Source organism: Polyodon spathula, chromosome 5, assembly GCF_017654505.1.
Source record: "Polyodon spathula isolate WHYD16114869_AA chromosome 5, ASM1765450v1, whole genome shotgun sequence".
Classification (NCBI taxonomy): Eukaryota; Metazoa; Chordata; class Actinopteri; order Acipenseriformes; family Polyodontidae; genus Polyodon; species Polyodon spathula.
In genome coordinates this window covers 6,373,690-6,398,981 of record NC_054538.1, presented here as the reverse complement: position 1 = coordinate 6,398,981, position 25,292 = coordinate 6,373,690, and the positions used below count along the sequence as shown (strand labels likewise).

Sequence of the window (25,292 nt, the reverse complement as noted above, 5' to 3'; positions counted from 1 at the left end):
ATATAAATGAGGATAAGTAAACGCAACTTCATTAGTGGATTTGTATATAATTAATGGAAATAAGCACTGGGAACCTATCAAATCACGACTTCATGTATCCATCTTCCACGTATTTCTTCTCACTTCACGCCTGTATCTCCCTAGCAACCCGCTGTAAACTTCTGGCTGTGTCGGGACTGTTGGTGTGATCTATGTCTTTTATAACTGATTGTACGCCTCGATGCTTTTTCATCCACGGCAGGGAAAATAGACTTTTAACTGACAATGTCTTCATGTTGGAAAATATAATTTATACAGAAGATATTCAGACATTATGCATATAGTATGGACATTATGTGTATGCACGTACAATAAATATACCGTCACTCCGTTTTAGTTTGGCTAGAGTAATTTGTGGCATTATGTAAGCGTACGTTGCTGTTGCCTTTTAGTTATCGATAGGACTGCTACTAGTACGACGACTATTGGCTCATGCTAGACTTGCCATCTGCCAGACCAGGAAGCGTAAGATTACGTGGGGAGGGTCTCTGACTGCGGAGCCAAGTTCAGGGCCCTGGTCTGTTCCCGGGTTAAATTGGAGCACGTCCTTTGAAATCGGTCTTTTTGTTAAAATTATAGTTGCCAGTTTTTGTTAGCACCCCTTTTTTGTTTAGGGGGTGCTAAACTGAATTTTTGTCCGCCTGCCAGTGGGCAGCCGATGCACGAAATGCCACTGGACAGCTGGTGTAGGCCCCCTACTGTACTGCTACTGGTCGCAAGGGGCATGCCGTCGGTGATATTCCCGGAGTCCGCTTCAAGGTTGGCTCTGTACAAAGGCAAGAAGGCGAGACCAAAAGCCTGAACTGTAGCTCAGGGATATTAATAAATGTGTTTCAGTTCAATGAAAAAAATGCTACTACTACTACTACTACTACTACTAAATAATAATAATAATATAATAATAATATAATAATAATAATAATAATAATAAACGTGGTAAATGGCAATAACATTTGCATGGTGGCAGATAGCATATTAGTTGTCTATCAACGTGATGCATCTTTGCTTTTTCTGTTCTGTAGTTTGTGCATTTTATCCCCCGCCCCCTATAAATTTGACAAATCGTACCCTGTATCGTGGTCTTAAAAATTAAATTTAGATAGTCAATTCAACTATATATATATATATATATATACACACACTCCTTATCATTTCAAACTTGTCTAATGAAGTTCATTCACACTACAGTATTATGATCAGATGGAAGCAGGACAATGCGACTGTCTGCAATGGTATGGGGTTTTTCTCTTCGATTTGGGCGGCACGTGTTATAAATACAAGTCCACGCCATCTCGCTACAGGCTTCCCTTTCAGACCAATCCAAGAATTAAAAATTAGCCCTTTACAACATCATTGTCATGCAGATAGCAAATGAGCACAAGTTTTGCTGGTTAGCGAAATCCAATAGGACGAAGCAAGTTACTGACGTAGCACAGAAGATTATAAATGCGCTGTGCGCCAACACGCCTGTGCTTACACAGTATGGCCGGCGATATTAGCTAGCGCTCGCTCAACGGTATTCTCTGAATAAGGGAAGACGGTGAAATTAAGAAAAAAGACAACCGGACTGCTACAGGACTGAAGTAAATAATTAAGTTATCAATATTAAGTAACGATTAATTAAAGTAAACAGAGCCCAACCTATTCATTTCTGTTGTTGGTATTTCTTGACTCACGATGGAGGAGAACGGTGCACACTTCTTTGAAGGGACCGAGAAGCTGCTGGAGGTGTGGTTTTCCCGACAAGATGAGACCAAAGGAACGGGGGACCTCCGTGACATCCCAAGGTTGGTGTGCCATCAAATGAGCAATATAAATTATTTTTAAAAATCCCCGGTCTGCTCGCTTTCTTCATCATTGTTTCGCCTGCCTGACGATGATTCGTTATCCTTCTCCAGGCAGTGTAAATGACAGTTGTCACAAAATTAGGATTTTAAACGTCTTTACTCGTATTTTATTAGACACTTACTCGTGGTAGTGGTTGTATTGTAAAATTAGGTCGGTGAAACTTGATTTTCATCTGTGGTGCGTGGTAGTGAGTAGTACGGGAAAAACTACACAGCTAGGGTTACCATCCCCCATGGTATTGCATTCCCTCATTTCAAGCCCATAAGGGCTGGGGATACGCAGCTATATTAATTAACTATTGACGGTGTTGTGTAATATTCTGCATCCCCTGCTTATTGTACTGTATGCAATCAGGCGGTCCTGAGATTCGTCTTCTGCACTTTCGCCACGGTTTGTTTAGTTGGAATCTCGAAGTGAACACTTTTCTAACGTTAAGGTTAGGTTAAGGTGAGGGTAGTCTGTTTGCATTATTACGATACAGTGTTTGTATTTATTTATTTATTTTTATTACTAGTAATTAAAAACCACCTGATTGCATATAGGACAATAAGCTGGGGGTGCAAAATTTCATGGGATAAGAATATTACACCACACCGGCACTGTCAATATTAAAATGCAGTTTTTGTGTTTCTGGTGATGTATTTCTTTTTCGTTATTTGAATGATAGAGAGCTAATCATGACAGCACTAGCAGCAGCACACGGTCGATAGTGTGCATGCATTTATATTCTTGGTGTTATTACAGCAATGTATCTGTTTCCAGTAATTAATGGCTTTACAAATATATGGAGGTATCTCACGTTGTGAAATCCTGCGTCATTGATTTTGTGTTTGTGCTGTGGCGCCGGTAGGCTGACATGTGGCCGGAGAAGACGGGTCCACTTGAGTGAATGACAGAATGAGGCGCGTGTGCAATGCTCAATGCAGCCGCAAGAGAGCACTGTGGCGAAGCGTGGTTCACGAAGTGCCGCAGTGGTGTTAATCGGACCGGAAGATTTGCTATGTCTGCAGAGCAAGTGTACGTTTTTTAAGGAGAAGTCTTTGCATATTGTCGTCTTGAATTGCACCTGCATTTATCAGCTGGCATTTTATTTTTTATTTCACTGATATAATTTTTTCTAATTGATGTTTATTTTTTTCTTCTTTTTAACAAGATTTAAAGTAAACTTATGAATGTTATCTTCCTGGATGTAAAGTAAACATGCAGGAGATGTTATCACCGCACATATGAAGTTTTATAACAACGGCAGACAATAAAACCGTTAATATAATCTTGAATGATAGGTGCTATTCAACCCCGTGCTTGTTAGCTGCGGGGTTGCCTATGGTAATGGAGATATAATGGAGTAGATCTCTGTGCACTGAGCAACACGACCACGTGTCAGCAATGCAGTGCGTGGCTATTAAACCTCACTACTAGAATGTGTTAGAATGACGCAGACGCATGCGCATATCTCAAAATGCAAAATTCAGCGGTGCACAGTTCGGCACGACAGGGATACTTTTGTGACTTTGTGCACCTGTTGTCACCGTGGGAAATCTTAAAGGGCCCGTTTGTTGTAAATATGAGCAGTGTGAAAAAGCTGTTTTGCACGCCAATTTACCTACTTCTGTAGCTAATCTTAACCATGTCGGATTTACTAGACCGCTTCTGCCCCAAAGTCGAGATTAATTGCCATTTCAACCAATTGTCGTTTGCCAGTCGTCTCAGGTTTTCCTAGAAAAAATTACCTGGGTGTTTTCAGACACACCGAGTTCAGAAATTATAGCATTTTTTTTCTTCTAAATTTCCCCTTCGACCTCTGACCTTGCAAAGGTCAGTCTACGGTGAGAAAGGGACCTTGACCAGAATAATCACCCTGGGTGCAATTTAGATGCTCCCACCATGTGTAGCACCTCGTTCTCCTCGTATTGAATAGGGCTTTCAGAAAGAAATGCTAGGAGCACCTGACTCACTTCTAGCAAATTACAAGACGAGGGGTAACTGACGCATTTCATTCGAACTTTAGCCCAAACCTTTACCCTGTAGGGGGTGTGTGTCCTAAAGTGTAGGTATTGCTGTAAGAACCTTAGGAACCAGTCTAACAAATTCTATGAAAAACTTTTGGTTTCAAGTCCCACCGCTGGTCATTAAACCCCCTTTGAAATTTGAATTTTTACTATTTGTACCAAGTTTAGGCCGTAATAACTTGCATTGCTTATGGCACTTTGGTGAGGCTAAAGTACCACATAGTTCTATCCAAACTGGCTATTTTTTCAATTGTGCATTCTCAGAGGATTGATGAGCAGAACGAGGTGCTACACATGATGGTAGCATATAAATTGCACCCAGGGTGATTTTTCTGGTCAAGGTCCCTTTGTCACTATATTTAGATTGACCTTTGCAAGGTCACAGGTCAAAGGGGACATTTTTAAAAATAGTAATGGCTATCATTTCTGAACTCGGTGTGTCTGAAAACCCCCAAGTGAATTTTTCTCAAAATCTTCGACAGAAGGGCAACAAAATGGCCTTTTTTGGTTGAGTTGGCATGGGATGACACGTAACCAAGAAGCCACAAGAGATTTTGTACTAAACCAATTATAATGATTGTAAATTATTTACGCCCTGCAGTGTTCTTTGTTGTGAATGGGCGTATAGTGTTTCAGCTGCACCTGTTGAAAGAACATAATTTAATGCAGGCTATATTTTATAATGGCTTCTGAAGATTGTTTAGCAGTTTGTTTATTATTGTGCTTCAAAGTCGGTGTTTTGTAGAGGGAGTGGTCAATTGTAATTTTAAAATGACTGCCTAATTAACCTCCCCCAAAGGCTTGATCATTGTATATTCATACTTTGGTGCCTGGTCACCATTGTAATCTGCTGTCTTTGGAACACACTAATTGTTACCTGAGCAACTTTCTTGGCAATGGACTGAAACTAAAACAAGCAAAACATAATGAAGTAGCCATGCCAAACCATTTTAACAGTTTGCCCTGTTATGAATGAGAATGATGCTGCTGTTTACATGCATTATGAGATAAAATACAATTGTTATAAGAATTTCCTTTCCTACATGTCTAATTGAACACTAATGCAATGTCTCTGCTCATTAGGGCTAATGCTTTTCCACATTCAAAGGCTGCGGAGGTGACCTCTTTCACAAATCTGTATTGAGGACCCTAGCTTTCACTGTTCCTCTAAGGACACAGTAGAAAATGAAGATGAAGCGAGATACTATACTGCTAGAGTTGCTTGGCTTTTCTCCCAAAGATATTAATTACTACAGCCTAGGAATATCACCCACACATAGCAGTTAGAGGTGCTTTTCTCCTGGAGAATGAGCACCCCGAGCAGGCATTTCAGCAACTGTATCAGTCAAGATCGTCCTTGACTTGGACTGCTTTCCAGGAAGTCACCAGGTCTCATCAAGGACTCTCCCACAAGGCCTGGTATAGTGTGCTATTGGAAATTGGGATTGTAGCTGATCAAGACATTCAAGGACCAAGTTACTTGAAGGGCCACATCATGTCCAGCAGTCTCTTGTACCAAAGTACAATTTTCACTTCCTGTGACCACTACACAGATTATGTTACGAATTTAGATTCATCAAAGGCAGTTTTGTATCAGAACACACAAGAGCCCCTCCAGTTTAACCCTTCCTGCTACTGTGCCCGTGTGAGACAGATGGTTTAGCTCCTCATGTAGCCATCCACAGTATTAGGTTTTAGTGTACCTGTCAACTAAAACTTTTTGAACAAGGTTTAAGGAAGCTCAGGATTGCTAGTTTTACGTAATTTACGTATCTTTTATGATTGACCATTTTTTGTTAGTACTGATACTGTGGCGCCCTGTTCCACATACTTGGAACAGTTCCATTGAGAAATTGGTTAGATACAGTAAGCTTGGGAGGGTCCCAGTAATTCAGCCACCAGGCTGCTGATTTAAACCTTGGTCGTGCTAAAAATATTCACTCAAGTTTGTTCCCTGAATGAGAATTTTATCTTGCTTTGTGAAAATGTTGGAAGACAGGTACTATATGAAATATGGTGCCTGTCATATTTGTGAAGCACAGCTGTCGTCTGACATGCGGTCTTTGCGGCTGAGCTATTGAATAATCTTATGCTGTGACAATCAGACGTTATATTTGGAACACTGTGTGTTGGTACTGTACCTGCTGCTTAATTTTTTTGCCATCCCTGTGAGATGAGATTTAGGGTGCGTTCATAAACTCAATCCGACACTGAAAGAGCGTCCAAGAAATCTGTTCGGAGTGCTTCAAAGCGTGAATTTTCTCTAAATTTAGTTTTCGAATGACCTACAACGGTTTAATGCTGACAGTACTAATAACTATGATCTTTATGCAGTTGTGCAGACCGATATAATCGACTATTATTTTTTTTACATGATTTTTCAACTCTTAAGTCTTATATTACTGTAATTATTATTACTGCTGCGATTCAGGTTTATTTTTTTTTGTGTCCGGCTGTACTGTTTATTAAAAAATAAATAAAAAAGTAAATTAAATAAACTGGTCAGTGCTATTGGTGTGTAACCAGTGTGTAGATGACTCCTCTCCGGTGGCCTTCTGGTTACAAGCCCTGGACTGGACCACACTGCCGTGTGTGTGTGTGTGTGTGTGTGTTTCTAGCTTCCTTTATTTTCTAGCTTCCTTTATTTTGTGGTTTTGATTCCCTGTGCTACAGTAAAGTTTGCAGATTACATCGATAACCACCTGCTGCTGAAAGGGATTCCCACAGCTACGAAAATTGAACATCTGTAGAATACTGAACAAAGCAGTTGGTAGTAGGAAATGGCCTTGCTCGGTTATGAAATCTGATTTTATTTTGCATGATAGGGATATGCAGATATGTACAAGTACAGGAGGGAAAAGCACTGCTTTTCACAATACTAGGTGTAGAATTGAATGTTAAACTCGTGCTGAAGTAAGCAGTAGTGGAGATATTCCAAGACAATAATGTCAGGCAGCCTATTGCACCAGTTGTCCATAAACTGTGCTGTAAAATCTTGGATAATGTTAACAGTTGGAGTTTGTTTGCCCTTTTAAACATATCAGAGGAAGCTGACTACCTGTTAATCTCTTGTACACATATGGGGGTTGGGTTTGGTTCCTTGTTAACTCAACTGTGCTGGAATCAGAAATGCTACTTGTCAGAACACCTCCCCACGTACTGGGTTGCGCATGCTTTGTGACTGTAGCGTGGAATCCCATAGCATGGCTTGTTGTAAAAACTTCCATACACCTTGCCAGCAATACTGACCAACTCAATTGATTTATAATACAGTTGAATAGCTGGAGCTGAACAAGTCTCCACTTGAGTTGGGTTTTGACTAAAGTAAAGTCTGCCGTGAGTAAGCGGGCAAGGAAGCTTCTAATCGTAGCTGTGCTTTACGGCTGGTTTCATTTTGCTTTGTGTTTGTGAAGACAGGTCTGGATGCACCTCTCCGGAAATGTGCAGCGTGTTCCGAAATGTCAGTAATGAGAGAAACTGTTGCCTGCTTGATGTTTCTCCAGCGCTTTCTGTAATCTGATACCTCTGCTGTGGGAACTTATTGACAGAGATACATAATAAAGAAGGGGAGGGGAACGGGTGGGCTACCATAAGCAAGAGATTATCAGTTGAATTTTTATTTGTCTGAATTTTTTCAATTTAAAAAAATAAATAAAAGTAAAGAAATTATATTGCTGTTTTACGTACACTTGTTCATGGAAAAGGCTTAGAGAATCATTGGCCTTGCCATACATTGGAGATCCCCAACTGAGGCTGGAGAATGTTCTGTTGCAGGTTCCATTTTTAGCTTTCTAAGAGGAGTATTTTGAGTCATTGACAGCAGCTTTGGCTGGGTTTGCAAGCTGGTGCTGTATGCCCCAGCATTTTCTGTACATCACTTCTCCAGGTGATGTGAGGGAGTACTGCCAGTGTACTTGTGTGCCGGTGAGTGATGGATGATCCATCTGGTTTCATGCTAAATGAAATCAAGTTTTGTCCTTACACAGCTGTAATAGTGCAAGAAGTGGGGAAAACTCCTCATGTCTTTACAAACAAATGGTTGAATCAACCTGTTCTTAAACTAGTTTATTGTGTGTAGCAGAGTAGCCTTCAGTTGCAGTTTTGGGTTTAGTTACATTAGGGCAGTAAAGCAATTAAAAAAAAAAAAAAAAAAAAAAAAAGGAAATTGTGATTAATCTTGAGATTTTAAATTCTCTTAATCTTGTTTTTAATTGCATATATAATTGATACAGTTATTGCATGCATCTCATTTAAGTTTGTTTTATTACTGATGCCATTTTTATTATTATTATTATTATTATTATTATTATTATTATTATTTTTATTTTTTATAAAGCATATAGGAAACCATATGTGCTCTATCCACTTCACAGGGAATGCACAGATTAGTTCACATGCTGGGATTCAAGTAAATAATGAATTAGTAATTGAATCCCAGCAGAATCTTAGATATAGATGCACAAAGCAGTCACTGGGGGTTGTGTGTTCGGTGAGGAGAGAACAAGTCGGGAGGTAATGTTAAGAATTAGTGCTCTACATGCTGAATTAAAGCAGTACGGTACCTGTCTTGAGTTTGTCTCACTGTGTCTGTCTGTTTTGGCCTATGAGTGTATTTGAGAGGTGAAAGCATGTTTAGCACACAGGTGAGTCACTTTGATAGCAGATACAAGTAACTCTCTTTCTATCCAGTGAACTGTCAGAACATTTAAAAAAAAAAAAAAAAACTTCCTATTCACATGTCCTTCAGTTTGAGTGCTTTGCTACATAATGTGGTTGTGTGCACGCAAGTGTATTAAAATAGGGCCGCAGGAATCAATTATGGTATGGTAAGAGGGACAAGAGTGCGATTAATGTGGGGAAAAAAAGAATCTCCCAAGTTGTCTGCGATTGACAGCACTAATTTACATACAGAGTTCTCTAAAGCATGTATGGTTGGTGCTGATACATTCTAAGGACCTGTCACTGTTCTGAGTAATTGGAGGTTGAGTATTCAAAGGTTTTATTCTTGGTATACTCGAAATACGTGGTTATTCGAAATTCCCAACAATAGCTGTTTGTCACTTGGCATACAAGAATAGCAGCTTGTGGGGTCTATTACACTTGAACTGTCTTGTTGTCTGATTTAACACTGGGTTTGCACAAAGAGAAGAAAAGCATCTGTGGGTGTCAAACAGCAAGAAAACATGGTAGGAAACTAACTCAATAAGGTATAGTGGGGTTGATATGGTAGTGCTGGCATTAATGGCAGTGAATCAAGCTAACATTTTAATAAAAATCACTTGCATTTAATGTAGATAAAACTGGCCATACTTTAATGAAAAGTTGTTCTAAGACAGATAACCTCTGTATTGTACATTTTTTTGTATTTTCTTACTAAATGTTCTGGTAGTTCTCTTGGCCTTTGGTATAAAATGGGGCTCATCGTATGTGCTTACATTTTGATCCTACTGTAGTTGGTATGGATTTAATGATTCATTGTGTATATTTTGTATTTCCTTACAACTTGAATCATATTCTATAGCTGGTATTAGTTTAATGATTCATTGTGTGTTATACGTGAAGTATAATACTGCTATACAGTATGTGCATGTTCTGCAATGCAATACAGGTGTGATTCTTGACCAGCGTTCCCACGAAGGCTAAAATGCGCTCATTTTTCACAGTATCTGGCAACAACCTTAGCACTCAGCTTACTAACTTTCGCAAGTTATTACGATAAATATCAACCTCAATCGAGACTCCAGCCTCTCGTGGTAAACTTATTATTTTGAGACCATTCTTGCAAAGCATTAATATAAGCATATTTGTGTCTGTCTTGCAGCTGATTCTCTGATTTCCCTCTGTAAAAATGCACGTCACATTAGTGCAGAGCTCGCTCGGGCATCAGCGAATCTACTGGTACAGGGTGGGCGAGGCGCCTGGCGATTCTGCCTCTATAGAGACTGCTGCTCGATGCTGCAGTTTTTAACTCATCGTATAAATGAATACTAAAATCAGTGATGCACAATCTTCCTGCATTATTTAGAAGTATAAATACTCTGGTAAACATAAATAAAAATCACAACACTCACACTTTGACGGTTTTTGTTTTATTTCCCTTTTGAAAAAACAACCATTTCAGAAATCACCTGGTAAAAATGTAACCAGCCCATTTGTCGAATACACATTTAAGTGTATGGTAATTGAAGCATATCATGTCCATAATTTTTTTTAAGTTTATTCATCATGTGACTTCACTCCATGTCGGCTGCACCAACGAAGGAAAAAAGAGCTAAAAGAAATCTGATTATCTATATGAGGATGGTGCGATAATATTAAAGTTTTTATGTAATTCTCATGATCATGTACGAGTCAATACCATTAAATTTTATAATGCCCGTCGTAAACACGAAGAGCATAAGAAAGCCAATAGCACGGTAACATTGTAAAGCACTGCATTCTGTGCTGAAAAGCTAAGACCTAAGGTACTGCGCTCAAGGTGGACCTTTCCCGAAGTAAGCTGAATTAATTGCGTATTTCGTTATTGTATTGCTACCTGCCTTTAATGAAGCTATAATTAGCAATTTTAAACCACGGCCATTTCTTAATTGAGTTATATATTCTGACGAGGAAGAAAGAAATCTCAGAACTATTTTCTAGCTGTACAATCCTTAAAGGAAACTGATCACTTTCCTGTGTAAAGGATGCAGTCACTACACTACACACCACTGGCTTCATAAAGACATTCTGTCTGGAGACACGCCTCTTTTTAAATCTTGCACATAACACTGCAGAATTAGGAAAGAAACAGTTTGAATTGATTATTAGGATTGATTATGCATTTACATTAAAAAGGGCTCTATTTAAACTACAATCGGGTAATACGTAGCAGTGAACCTGTTTTAGAGCAACAAGTCCCTCAACAGGCCATTATCATTGTTTAAAAGAGTTAATGCATGGCCGAAGGATTCTCACAAGTTTCTCAGTATCTTGAAAGCTTAGAGGGAATGCTGTTCATGACTAAAAAAGTGGTTCTTGATTGACGAATAAATGTGATTCATAGTTGGTATAATTGGTATAATCCTGTTCAGCATCCCATCAGGACAATCCCATGTTTCACACCTTGGTATTGTTACACTGGTGCAGATACAGCCAGCACATGTTCTCATAAGAGTGTTTACAGTATGCCACAAGTTATTGCCCCTCCTGATCCTGTCTCCTACAGAAAAGGCTTTTGCTTGGATGGCGTTTCCAGTAAGTAATGCAACATGTCTTAAAGACAAACTGCAGGTACAATAGGTGATCTTCAGCACATATTTACCTGTTGCTCTATTAAGATAAATCTTTTTTGTACAACCTACTGTATAGTGTAGGTTTAACTATAGGAAATGATCTCAGTATTAAAATATTATTTGCGAATATGGCCAGCTGATACAATTTGTTGTTTTCGTAACATAGTATTTTGCTACTTCATTTTTGATTGATTTTCACCTCCTTTTAAACTGACAAGCTACCATTTTGTGGTTCATGTATGGCTTGAGATTAATGATTAGACTTTAAAACTGTCTGTGCCATGCCATGTTAACAATTTTAATTGCTGTCCTCCCACAGAACAAATACAGCAGCTGTGCCAAAGAACTTGTTACACAGGGAAGCTTACTCACTGCAAAACAGCAGCAAGCATGCAGCTGCAGCATTGCAGCCTGTGAGCCTCCCTGTGTGACACACTGTAGCTGCAGCATTGCAGCCTGTGAGCCTCCCCATGTGACACACTGTAGCTGCAGCATTGCAGCCTGTGAGCCTCCCCATGTGACACACTGTAGCTGCAGCATTGCAGCCTGTGAGCCTCCCCATGTGACACACTGTAGCTGCAAGAGTACCACTCCCTTAATCAGGGGGTTGGTCGGATAGTTGGGCCGGGGGGGAGGGGATTAATAACTCTAATTCTGCAGCCAAATGGGCCTGGTACTGTTCTTTTGAGTTCATATGGTAAAGTAGTGGTACTTTTTATTAAATCATGTTCATGTTGAGTTGCACAATAGTTTGTAGCAGTGCTGCCAGCCAAAGGAACAGAAAATGCAAAACGAGACCAGAAGCAAATCGCCCCATGGGTTATTTGGTTGTTGATGCTACTCTGTTTTGGCTTTACTTTCAGGTTTGAGTGGGACAAACTTTTGGAGAATGTGCATTGTTTGATCGTAAGTGTGACAAAAACTGACAGGCAGGAAGCTTATGTACTCAGGTAAGTGTCTCTGACTTCAGTCTGTATTTTATCACCATTAACCAGGTCACAGCATTTGATGGTTTTAAAACTGATTTGAAATAAGTTACTAATCAACATTGAATTGATACTGTTGACTCGTCTAATTACATTTATGGTTAAGGGGATTTTTCCTAGTACATATGTAGAAACACAGATTTGTCCTTTTTGTTGTCAGTGGTATACATTTTATATTGCAAATTAGCTTTTTGAACTCCTTCAATGTATAGTATGTTATGGAATGTTTGTCCATTTCAAAACATGACGGATTGTGGGATGCAGCTTTCTAACTGAGATGCCATAGGGCTGTGGAGAGAGGGAGTTTAAATTTGGCCATACAAGCTACACTGCCTGCTTTGTTCTTTCCAATTAGCAGTAATGCAATTTTATTATAGTGTGGGCAGTAGAATAACGGCAGACAATTTAATCACCGGTGTTATCACTTGTAGAGCAAACCCTGCTTGGAATTTCACGTCCTCCGCAGACTAATCTCATTTTCATTCTGCAAGAGTACCACTCCCTTAATCAGGGTGCATTTTTATGTAAGCTGCCATTTCAGTAAATGCATTTTATTTTATTATATAAATTCCCGTCCAACCCTGTCTGCTGATTCCAACATATGCCCCTGTCAGTTTAATTGTACCATCCTTACATTTCTTTACTTTAAGACTTTGAAAGTTTGCTGTTCTGGATGGAAGCATTGTATCGCTGTTTACAGGCTTTTTCACACTCCCAGTGGCAGGCTACTGGTTCTTCTGGTTTACCGTGGGTTTAGGTACATTAGGATACTGATACCGTTCCTGTTTTACACTGTAATTATGGTGAACAATGGTTGACGCTATGTTAGTCATCCTACTGTGTGAACAAAGTGAAGAAAGTCAGTTTGCATAGAAACACCTTTTTATTGTCCACCAACTTCTAAGGCAGTGCAGTTTCACTAACTTCTTTGGCAATATGTAAACTGTGCCGAATGCATTTTAATCTGTGTTTACTCTCGTATGCGAGACCTTCCGGTACCCTGGAAAGTTTGTATTTATTGTTTCATTTGTACTTGTTTTGAGTATGAAATCTAGGTTAATTTTAATCGATTTAAGTTAACCTAATGCAGGGAGTGCTGGGTGGTAACAGGTGAGCTGCTTCCGAAAGGGTTGCAATTACCTGACTGACTAATTTTGAGGCTCTTGCTTACTTGATTCTGTCCCCATCTGGCTGTAAAAAAGGGAACAAAAATCAGATGCCATTGGAAATGTAAAGTATGAAATTTAGTCTTTCCAGCATACAGAAATATATTTAGTACCAAAAAAAACAAGCTGTGGTTTACTATGTGACAACATCTTGGTCAAACTGCCCTTTTTAGACGGTTGTGTGTGGAAATCACAATATTGGCAATTCGCAAGAAATGCTAACATAAATGGCAAGTTAGCATTGTGTGTTTTGTGGTTTCCTTCATGAGAGAATGAATTGCTTTGTGTGGCAGTGGTTAGTCATGTAGTAGGATGTGTTCAGTTCAAGCAAAGCTTAACAGCACAGTATGATCAAACAATACATAGTTAAAGAACCACCCATAAAACACTCGCTTTAGTTTAACACTCCTTCAGGTCAAATCTTAATAGTTGTTATTTAACTAAAAATAAAAGCCTTCCTGAATGGGATACTTTGTTTGCGATGACAGGAATATCGTGGTTATTGTTGCATTTGTCTCAACAGTGAGAGTAGCATGTTTGTCTCCAAGAGACGTTTCATTTTGAAGACCTGTGGTGCCACCCTCTTACTGCAAGCACTGGTTCCACTGTTGGAGCTCGCCCGGGAATACAGTGGATTTGATGCCATTGAGGTAAGGGGTATCTGCCATTTAACTAGCTACTAGATTACATTTCAGATTATAAAAACACTGCTTGGAAGTCTTAGTTTAGTAACAGAATTTGATTGGTGTGTTTTCCAATCTGTTGCAGAATTTCTTCTATTCCCGCAAGAACTTTATGAAGCCGGCCCATCAAGAATACCCTCACAGGAACTTTCAGGAGGAAGTGGAGTTTCTGAATGAGATTTTCCCAAGTAAGAGACAGATTGAACAACTCTGAGGCTGACTTAACAGCTCTTCGGCACAGTAAGATGTATTCATATGTTAAGGCCTGCTTATGTGTTGTGTGGATTGGGGTGAGTGTTTTACACTGTGGCATTTTAATAGTTGGAAGAAAGTTTAGGATTCAAATATGGCAATGCATATACCATATCAATCTTTATTTCCCTTCCAGATGGGGCGGCCTACTGTATGGGACGTATGAATTCTGATTGCTGGTAAGAGACCTTGGTTTTCAGAACCTTTTACCACTTTAAGGACAAGCTGCCACATACATACATTACTTGAGCATTCTTTGAAACTAAATGCAATATAAACCAAGTGAAAACAGAAATGAAGATCAGAAAATAAACCTGTGAAATGTACATGTATACCTGTGTTTTTTTGTACTGGCAGTGATTAACAGTGACAATATTGTATGTGGCCCTGTACAGGTACCTGTTCACTCTGGATGTCCCAGAGAATCAGGAACACAAGCAACTGGCAGACCAGACATTAGAAGTCTTGATGAGCGATCTTGACCCAGCGGTTATGGACCAGTTCTTTATGAAAGATGGCGTTACTGCAAATGATGTCACTCGTGTAAGGATGTCATTATCTTGTGTTACATGCTTGGGTTACACGGTGGGGGTCAGGGTTAATAGATTTAAGGAATTATCTGGGGAGGGGGAAGAGTACAGTGCCTTGGGTGCACTATCGTAATTATATACTAATCCTGTTGTGCAGTTTTTATAGAAGTAGGTTAAATAGACGAGAAACTGCAATTGCCTGATTCAGCCAAGAGCCCAATCTGAAGGTCAAGCTGGTCTTTTCATTAATCAGTAAGCAAGCTGTTTAGTCATAGTTGTAAAACAGGCAGATTGTTTGTTTGAAGAAATATGCAAGTAGCCTTTCTTTCAATCTTTCTCCTTAGATGAGTGGAATACGTGACCTGATACCAGGTTCTGTGATCGATGCCACAATGTTCAACCCTTGTGGTTATTCTATGAATGGGATGAAAACTGATGTAAGTTGAAACTACCTGTTTATAAAATAAGGAGCTTGACTATTATTTATTTGGTCTGTCATATATTCACACCGCTAACTGCATATTTTTATACAGATGGCCTTCCAGTCCTCCAGTCTTATGATTTAATGTATCTATTAAAGTTGGAACAGACAAATGTTGTCTGAACGTCACTTGAATAATAATAAAAAAATCTTTTCTCAAGCAGTGGTGCATGCAAAGGCACCTTACTGGTGAAACTTTGCTTGCTAGTCTAGTAACTATTTCTGTGTAAGACAGACAATGTTTTGATAGCCCCCAGTTCCTGTCCAGACATCATTTGAGTTGACCTACTGGGGTCTACCTCTTCGTGGTAAGACTCAGGAGCATGCATGTTTTGACCTCTGTTGTAAAAACTGCATTTAATTTGTTGTGCAGGGAACTTACTGGACGATCCACATCACTCCAGAACCAGAGTTCTCTTATGTTAGCTTTGAAACCAACCTCTCTCAAGCATCCTATGACGATCTGATCAGGAAAGTTGTGGATGTCTTCAAGCCAGGGAAATTTGTGACAACCATGTTTGTGAATCAGGTAATATTTAAATGTGCAGTAGCAAGCTGTGTTTCTACACATTGAGATTGTAATGCTGCATCATAAGTACATATTCTTAAAAGTAAATGTCAGCTTACCTAAGGATGATCATGGAGATGTTTATTTTTTAAATTCATTTTAAATGTCTTTCTCTCCAGAACTCCAAATGTCGCAGCGTCTTTTCTTCCGCCCAGAAACTCGAAGGTTTCAAGCGCCTCGACCGCCAGTTGGCCCAATTCAATGATTACAACTTTGTTTTTACCAGTTACACCAAGACTCGTCAGCAGAACCAGCAGAGTTGAACAGAGAACATGAAGAAGAAACGCAAGAAGAAAGCCTGCAGTGTGGGCCTGGGCAGCCCACTAGATGCATGTAGTACCGAGGGCCACTGGGAAAGCTGTTTACATTCCTTTGGCCCTCGGAGTTACAACAATTCTAGTTTAACCTCCCATTTGAATTGTATGCGTTATTGTTACACTGAGTTAGATATCTTGCATGAATGCTCTTTTCTCTGTTTAGGTATGTTAGCTCACTCTTGCTGTGAACTTGAAGTGCATGTAGAAAAATTCAACTTTTACTATATGAGGCTTTCCAGCACTCTGAAGAACTCTAGCTGCAGGCTGGCATGCTGCACAGCCTTCCTCCAGGCATCATCCCAGATCCCCCACAGACAAGGCTTCCGCGCTCACTAGGCAAGAACCTGGCATGCTCAGATGGCCTGTTTGCATTCTGTTGATTTTCACAAATGTATGTTCACTAGCCCCTATTTTTAGAGGTGGCTAAGGACTTGGTTGTGGTTTAAACAGGCTTGCTAATGTCAAAATAAAATATATACCAGATTAAAATTAAGTTTTAAGTAAATACCTACAGGTTTTCTGTTTATGAAACAGATTTAAAATGACTGTTCACAAATTAGGGTTACATAATCTCTTTACACCTGAATGACTTAACTTGAGTCAGATATGAAAAAAGGGTCAACTGTGTGTACATACAATAGTATGTTTGTATTGTCTGGCACTTACCCAGGAAATCTGTTTTCCACATACGTGGAATAAAAAATATAACCTCAAGTAAATGGCAAGCATATGTACAGTTATTACATTTAAATGCAGTCTAGAAAATCCATCTTGCTTGGTAAAATTGAAAGCTTCTAGTCCATTTTCACATTCTTACTCAAATTTTTCAATTTAATTTTATTCATTTAATTAAAATAAGTATATAGACTGCGGAGTCTCCAACTAGCTATCTGTCTATCTATTATAAATGTTTTTTTGTTTTTTTTTAATCCCACAAAACACTGATGTAGGGTTTATTCCTGTCTTGCGTAACAACCTAAGTCCCAACACTTGTCTCCTAGGATTCCAACCTCTATTCCCCATTTTTTATAAACTTGGCAAAGAGGGAAGATCTGAAAAGAGTACATGGAATTCTTTCCTTGCCCTTTGGAAGTTCCACAAGGCAGATTCTTCTAAAGCATGTCATGTCTAATATTCTTTATACAGTGTGGTATGATAGCTGCTGTGAGTGTAATTCACTATATGCTAGTACGGTTGAGTGGCTTTCCTTGGCAAGTATTTTTAGAGGTGGTTGTGGAGTCCCTTCTCTCTTGTTGAGCGTTTCTGCCAGGACTTGCAATGTGAATGACGAGGTTAACTGGAACTAGTTTGTTAGGTGCCCCAACTTGTGGTTGTGATATTCCAAGGGGGATAGGAAAAGTGCTGTATAGGCTAGAGATTGGAGTGAGGCCTGCAAACTGGCAGCAGAGTGACACAAATGTCCAGTCGCCCGAGTTGCAATTAAATATGTGAGTTGTGGCAGTCTGAAGGTAAGTGCCCTTTCATCCATACACGCTGACTGCTAGTGTGTTTTGATTCACGTGATTATTAGTAATGATTGTAAGATTATTTTTCAGATTTGTCCCGTTTCAAATCTACTTTTAGAAAATAAGGAAAAAAACATTAAGTCCAGATGTATTATATTGCTACCTGGCAGCTGTTTGATACAGGTGTGCCAAGGAAATGCTAGTGAAAGCTGAAAGATGAACAGAGCTGTACACATCATCCAGCTGACTCCTTCTTTTGAAATAGTAATTTGAGACAGTCGGATTGCCGGAGGATGATGCTTTGACACTGCGTCCCCCCAGCAATGTCCCCAGTAATGAATCAGACACTTTGCTTAGTGGTGTGGGTTGCCCAGCAAAGCATTTTATTTTTGGAACAATACTTTTTGTAGAGAAATTGGTAACCAGACAATATACACCCCAATCTGAGCGTGCCAGGGTCATCCCGGATCATTCTACACTTAACGGTGGCATAAACTGCCATGTTTTTTATTTTGTCTGTTTTTATTGTGAGCAGACATTCTGCTTGCATTGGTCCAAAATGTGACTCTGTTGCAGTTTTTGGAGCAGGGTCAGTGCCCTTTGTATAGTGTTGGAAACATCCTGTGACATTGTGGTGCATGTGACTTCCATTGCTACTGCTTGACAGTGTTGTGTCTAGCATTCTGTTCCTCCTATACAAGTTCCTATGGTAAATCTTGTTCCTAATGTTTTAATGGCTGTTAAGATAAGCAAGGGATTGAGTCATCTTAGACCAGAAATCTAAAGTAGTAATATCTTATCTCTAGATGATGGAAAGTGTTTGAAATCTTTATATATAATTACATGTAATGTAGTGTTTAAAGCGAGTCCTTAAAAATCCATGACTTTGGGCTAAGTTCTAAATAATGTAAAATTATTTGGGAGCAGTAATGAAAGATCTTTGGCCCCTTGAAGAGCAATGGCTACAGATTTTAATGTGACTGGCTAGTTACTTCACATTGCCTATGCCCTCTAGCCAGAACACATTACCCCTGTCCTCTCCCCTGCTAGACGCAAAGTTGTGAATTTAAAATGGACAAAGTCTAAAATGCACTTGTTTTAAATGGGGATGGGGAGAGACACACACTTTAAGCACTACAGATAATAAAAAAGGGAGTTTCTTTGTTTGCCAGGTGTCCGATTCTTTACTTTTTGGAATGACTTATGGAATATTTCTTTGAGGTTACAGATAAGGATATGGAAAGCAGAAGTATTTCATTTTTTATTGAAGGTACTGGTTAATAACCAGGGATTCAAATAACTGCCCACTCCCCATGAAATAAAGCACTTCTTTAAATACATCTGTGTTTGGATCAGAGACCACTGGAAGTGAATCGCCTCCACTACCAGCAAATTTCATTATACATTTAAATTAGCTTTTTGGCACTATTAGTTTTTAGATTCCACAAGGACCAACTTATTTTGCTGTCCTTGCTGGGTGATCCATTTTAAAACCCAACAAAAAAAAAATAGTTATTTCAACCCCTGCATAAACCCGTGTGAGCAGCTCACTTTTAATATGCTGCAGCCACACTAATAGGAGCACTGATTGCATGAAAGGACTGGTTAAGAATATTGGCACCTGCACTCTCCAAATGTCATTCGAAATGACTGTTTTTGGAATGTAGTTTTTCCTTACCGTCATTAAATCTATGTTGGGTTGGTTTGGAACATTGTGTGTTACTTTTTATACAGACAAAACTACTGTAGTTCAGAGAACTGCTGATGTTTCTGTAGTAGTTAGCAGACTTCACTGTTGAAAATGGGTAATCTATAGTGCTGTATATTATTAGAGGTACTTTATTTCACTGAGGACCAATTTAGCTGCTTAGGTATTTTTTAGTTTCTTTTAGTTTTGTTACTGCAGTGTTCCAGATGATTTAAATATATATTTAATGGGTTGATTGCTGGTGTTAAGAATGGAGGGAAGTTTACCAAAAAGGAAAAACAAAAATACACAAAACCATGTTAAAACAAGGAAAAAAAAATGTTAGGTGCATTATTTTTGTAGAACCGTAGGAAGGATACAATTAATGTTGCAAGCCTCTGGTGATGTTACAGTGGCATTACATCTGGATGTTTCTGAAGGGTTAGGGTTCTTTTAATTCTCTCTTTTTGCTGTTCCTTTTGAATCGGTCGAGATGTGCTTAAAAAAAAAAAAAAAAAAAACTCTGTACCACGAGCTTGATGCTTTAATAAAAACAAGTTTGCTGTTTCGATCGTGTGGTGTTTTTGTGTCCTGTTGACAGGGTAGTCCAGTATCAATTTTACAGCACTTGGATTGCAGTTTAAAAAGCGTACATTGGAGCATTCTTCCCCAGTTATTAAAGCCATACCTCTATAGGCATGTTATTGCAAAGCAGCTGCTGGTACATGCATCACTGGAGCAGTGTGGCCTCAGGTGCCATGGAGCGTTGACTAGTGTAGCAGGTTGTACTATATTAAGATGCATGTATGCTGTATCTTTTACAACTGGCATTATATACCATGGTTACCAAGTTTCACATCTTTACCAGTGTTTACCCTTGTCATTCTTAGAAATAGACAAGTTCAAAATCTGTTATGAGACAAAACACTTTTACTGGTAAGTAATTGCCACTTCTAGTTCAGTTAACTGTTCAATAGGTTTGCAGCAGGGAATTACATGAGTACCAGTATGCTAAAATGTAATGTGGAGGGGTGGCAGGTCACAGGCAACCTATTGCATATATAGAGAGTGTTTGATCAATAATTGCCTACTGTTTTACCAGGAATAGAAAACGCAATGCTTGTCTAAAGAAGGGTTGAGCCAGCAGCAACAGGAGAGATGGTGCCAGCACCTGGCAAACCTGGCTGGACATTGCCTATTTTGATAAGTGAGTTGAATACTGAAAACATACCAATGCAGTTAAATCACAATGAAAAGCAAACTGCACCTGATTACAGCTGCACTGAAGAGGGCACCGGTGACTTGGCCATTGAAAGCCATTTAATGGGTTAGGTCCTGTTATTTAAAGATGTGTGTCACGTGCCTGTATTCTGCATGGCCTCCTACAGTACATATTGCAAAATGTCAGCGTCTTTTGTAATTACAGGTTAGGAAACCCTCAACTTTCTAAAGGGTCTATAAAAGGCTTTATTTTGGCAGACATGATGTTAAAAACTAAAGATTTTAGAATTGTATCGCACTGATCATAACAAATGTGTCCTCAAAACAGACACAAAGTTCATTGTTACACTCTCTGCATTTTAACAAACTTAATTTTAACATGCATGCTGTTATAATCCCAAGTCTGTGGCAATCTTAACATTTGATCATCAATTTCTGATATCTGTTATTTTTGATAATAGTAATTTTGTCACACTTAAATCGCATTGTCACATTTAGGTATTGGATGATGACAATTCTGTTTCTCATATCAAATAAAAGGTACTATTTTTTCATCTCAATTCATGTAAAAAACAATGAGAATTGTTTATCGTCAAAAAAATTATGTGAATAATAGAACGGTTAATATCAGAAATTGAGATTGAGAGATTGTTTAAAACAACAAGCCATAATGGTCTCAATATGAAAGTACGAAGCAGTTTTAAGATTTCTAATGACAGCTATTAATATGCCTTCAGGATCTGGCCCTGTTGTGTGTGTGTGTGTGTGTGTGTGTGTGTGTGTGTGGTTTTTTTTTGGGGGGGGGGGGGGGGGGAATTGCATGGAAACAGTGGTTATGGGTTGAAGTCTATACATAATCAAGCACTGCACAGAATTGAAGTTCTGCTTTGACTAATTAAACCATTAACCTTGTCATTAAGAGCATTTATTTTGACAAAAGAAACCTGTAGTAGAAGGGCACTGTCTGACCGGAGTTGCATTACACTAAACTACTGGTGAGATACTCTTTCAGCTTTTAGACATTAACATGGAGAGACATGTTCTTGATAACTGAACAAAAGATGTTCAGAACAGGAGGCAGACTGTATTGGAACCTAGATAGTTTGTTCATAAATCTGTCCTGTATTCCCAGTCACGCTTCACAAAGCGTGTCTTTTAAAGGGCCTCTGGATGTTGGCATAAATTCAAGATGCAACATGAGCACAATGCCTACTGCTCTTTGTTCAGCACTAGGAAAAACACAGTGGACTTGCACAGCAGTGGCCAAAAGAATTTCAGAAGCCAGCCCAGAAACAATGAACTGCTCTAAAACAGTAAGTAGTGGGGTTCCGAAAAATAAAACGGAATTTGCCAACACTTTAACTTATCTAATTTTATTTATTTTATTTTTTTTGTTATTGTTAACATATTGTCAACTTTTTACACTTCTAGCTTTATTTTTGTTTCAAAGTTCTTTTCAAAATAGGCTCTCTAATGCACTGGGGTTTGAGATCTGTCCAATATCATTGCAGTAAGAGTGATTTAAAAAATAAATAAGTGCTCTGGCTTTTCTGTTTTGTATTACATCACAGATGTTGTTATTGCTGTGTTACCTGTTTGACAATGTGGGTAATAATCCTAACACTCGGTGTACTAGAGCGGGCATTTTGAAAAGAGCTTTAAAACAGACTAAAGTGGTCAGGATGTTAACAATGAAAAGTGAAATTACAGGTACGTTATTTAAACAGTTGCAGCAACACGTGGGGATGTGTAACACTATATATTTTTTTGGAAACCCAGCTACTTACTCTTTTTAATGGTAAGTATTATAAACAGTTACAGAAAGTTCTGTTCTTCAAGGTACCAGTAAGTATAGTATTACTAAGACCAGAAGGATCGTTGCAACATTAAGAGGAGTACTTTGAACAAATTGCGTGTTTATTGTAATGAACTCTCCTCAGTAAGTGACTGAGTTGAGATGCAAAAATATGTCAGGCCACTGTACTCCTTGAGCTGGCTCTTCGTACACTGCAGACCTTGTTCTCTGACCCTGGGGGCCTGGGTTTATTCCTCACTCATTACCATCTTCTACACAGTGTTCTGGACAGGGAGCTAAAGCTTCGTAAATAGGGCCTGGTATGGGTGAATTATTATCTGGACGTACTTAAAATGATACCTTTTTAAAGCCAATGAATCTGAAACCAGGACCTTGATGACCTCGTTTTCAATCTACTGTATGTCCCAATAACTACTCCCCAAACAGGTTTGATACATTTCCATGTGACATAGGCTCGTAGAAATAAGCTAGAATATGCTTCTAACACGTTAATATCTACAATGCATCTTTCAGAAGGGGCTATCACACCCATGTTGCTGTAAGGTGTTACTGAAACGTGTGTAAAGACAAGGTGTATCGCTGATGCCTGAGGCACTACAATTGAGCACTGTCTGCTGAATAACAGATACTTACCAATATGCCAGCATGGCTGTGATGGAGAAGTCCAAGTGCTGTGCAATTACAAATTCCAAACCTTGCCTGTCATCTGGTAATGATCCTGCAGCAGTGGTTTTGATCTTCCAGTATGTTGTTGACACCCCAAGAACATTAAAATTGTTGGAACAAGCAAGACGCACAGCTCTGTTTAAACAGTCTTTAAACAATTCCTTCTGTTTCCATTAGTTTCATTCGTGTTGGAGGAACCTTGATTAATGCTGGTGGGCATCAGGAGATAATGTTGGCTAGATCCCTTCAACCTGCCATTATGTTATCTCTCTTGGTATATAATAAAAGCACAGTTATAGTGATTAACTAGTTGCTTCAGATGTATGTGAGTAAATACAGCACTGCCTGTACACTGCATCTGCCAGAATAAAATAAATAAACATTTTTTAAAAAATCAAAAGCCCCTGGGGAAAAAAGTATAATGTGACTGCCAAACCCTACAATATGCAAACTTGAAATCCAACTGCAAGATGTTTCTAACACTTACTGTGCCAAGTCACAACAAAGGGGGTTATTGCGATATTTAGGACAGTTGCCACCTTCAGAGGGAATTTGTTCTTGAAAATTCTCGCAAATTACTACTACTGGCAGGGGACTGACTCACAGCTCGTATCCAAACTTGTTCTTGTGATTAAGCTAAATGAATTGGGTTTGTATTACAGTGGACCCTACTGCATTCCTGATATTGCAGATACCGCAACATTCGACTTCTATACCGCAATGTCTATACCGGGGCAGTGTTGCAAAACATAACGTTGCATAACCCTGATTCCCTGAAAGACGACTACCAATGACATTATGTATGGGATATGCCTGCCCATTGGGTAGGTATCGCTATTTTCTCTATATCAGAGCTGCCGATAGGCCCCTTCCTGGGGTGACACACTCAGCCCCGCCACCGAGGGGATTAAAACCGTTATCCTGAGGATGCTATTTCTGTTTTTTCATCGAACCTGTGAGTGAGACCAATGCGACCGCGTGGTTGGTGGTCATCTCTTTCAGAGAACCAGGGTTATAGTAAGTAACCTAACATTCCCTTTTAATTCGAAGATGACCACCAATGACATTACATATGGGATAATGTATACCAGAGCCATCGCGAGGGAGAAAGAACGGCAGCATATGAGGGATGCACAAGCAGTGTCTAACCCAAAGGTTAGCGGTGTGAACTTACATCCTCAAGAACCCTTGTGTCTACAAAAGGCAAGGCAGGGTCTAACACATTAAGACGATAGAACCTGGAGGGTATGCGGTGTACAAATATCAGACATTGAGGCACCTCTGAAGAGGGTCCAAGATGTAGCCAACCCTCTAGTGGAGTGTGCGGCTACCCTCCCAGGTGGGGGCAAGCCAGCGCCATCATACACAGTTGAGACTGTATCCACAATCTAGTGTTACAGACGCTGCTTTGTTCTATCCTGGGGTCCGTGACAGACAAAGAGCTGGTCAGAATGACGCAGAGCTCTTGTCCTATCCACGTAGCATCTCAATGCCCGCACTGGGCAGAGGAAATTCAAACTCTCATCCTCTTCCAAAGAAAACGGGGGTAGATGGAAGGACTCCAGTTCTACAGATTGATTAACATGGAAGGCTGTGATTATCTTGGGGAGGAAAGCAAGGTTTGTATGCAGTGACATCCTGCTGCCATCGTCCCACATACGCATGCAGGAGCTGTGCACTGACAGCGCCTGCAGCTACCTTACCCGCTTAGCAGAGGTGATAGCCACGTGGAAGGCTGTCTTCGTAGACAGGTACTTCAACTCTATGGAGTGTATTGGCTCAACCGGGGCCTTCGTGAGAGCCTCCAGTACAATATCAAGGCTCCATTCAGGGAGAACGACCCTCCTGGGAGGGTGTAATCACTGAGCACCTTTAAGAAATCAGTTAGCCAAAAAATGTGCACCCGGAGATATCGAATCTACGGGTGCATGGCATGCAGAAATAACCACTAAATACACCTTCAAAGTGGAAGGTGACCTACCAGCGTCAAGCAGTTCTTGCAGAAACTGTAAGATAACTGGCAGAGGGCAAGAGATTGGGTCATGGCTTCTAGCCAGACATCAAGCTTGAAAATATTTCCATTTGTAGGTGTACAACGACCTAGTGGAGTCTGCCCTAGTGCTCTGCAAGGTACCCACAACCGCATCTGATATCCCTAGGGCTAACTAGTGGTCCCTTTCAGGGGCCAGACCCATAACTGGAACCTGCCTATTGTCTGACTGAGGAGATCCATGCAAAGTGGGATCTCCCAGGGCTGGCCTTGTAACAGCTGGCACAGGGTTGAGA

General features: G+C 39.7%; 1 protein-coding gene across 2 annotated transcripts; it reads left to right on the top strand.

Annotated features, from left to right (window-relative positions):
• Window positions 1–1,499: 1,499 nt before the first annotated feature.
• amd1 (adenosylmethionine decarboxylase 1) lies at window positions 1,500–19,755 on the top strand. Of its 2 annotated transcripts, none has more exons than XM_041249606.1 (9): window positions 1,500–1,826; window positions 12,031–12,117; window positions 13,843–13,969; window positions 14,088–14,190; window positions 14,391–14,433; window positions 14,650–14,797; window positions 15,129–15,221; window positions 15,639–15,794; window positions 16,060–19,755. In XM_041249606.1, exons 1-9 carry the CDS (start codon window positions 1,717–1,719, stop codon window positions 16,168–16,170), a joined length of 978 nt encoding a protein of 325 aa, XP_041105540.1. In that variant the 5' UTR covers window positions 1,500–1,716; the 3' UTR covers window positions 16,171–19,755. The 2 variants fall into 2 exon arrangements, with proteins under 2 accessions (XP_041105540.1, XP_041105539.1); XM_041249605.1 differs by having other exon boundaries at window positions 1,503–1,826; window positions 15,953–19,755.
• The last annotated feature ends 5,537 nt before the right edge of the window (window positions 19,756–25,292 follow it).

Excerpts from the sequence above, each read along its gene's own strand:
- amd1 (XM_041249605.1), top strand. The coding sequence starts at position 1,717 with ATGGAGGAGAACGGTGCACACTTCTTTGAAGGGACCGAGAAGCTGCTG. Across the intron at positions 1,827-12,030 it reads GACCTCCGTGACATCCCAAG|GTTTGAGTGGGACAAACTTT; the intron begins GTTGGTGTGCCA and ends CTTTACTTTCAG. Across the intron at positions 13,970-14,087 it reads GTGGATTTGATGCCATTGAG|AATTTCTTCTATTCCCGCAA; the intron begins GTAAGGGGTATC and ends AATCTGTTGCAG.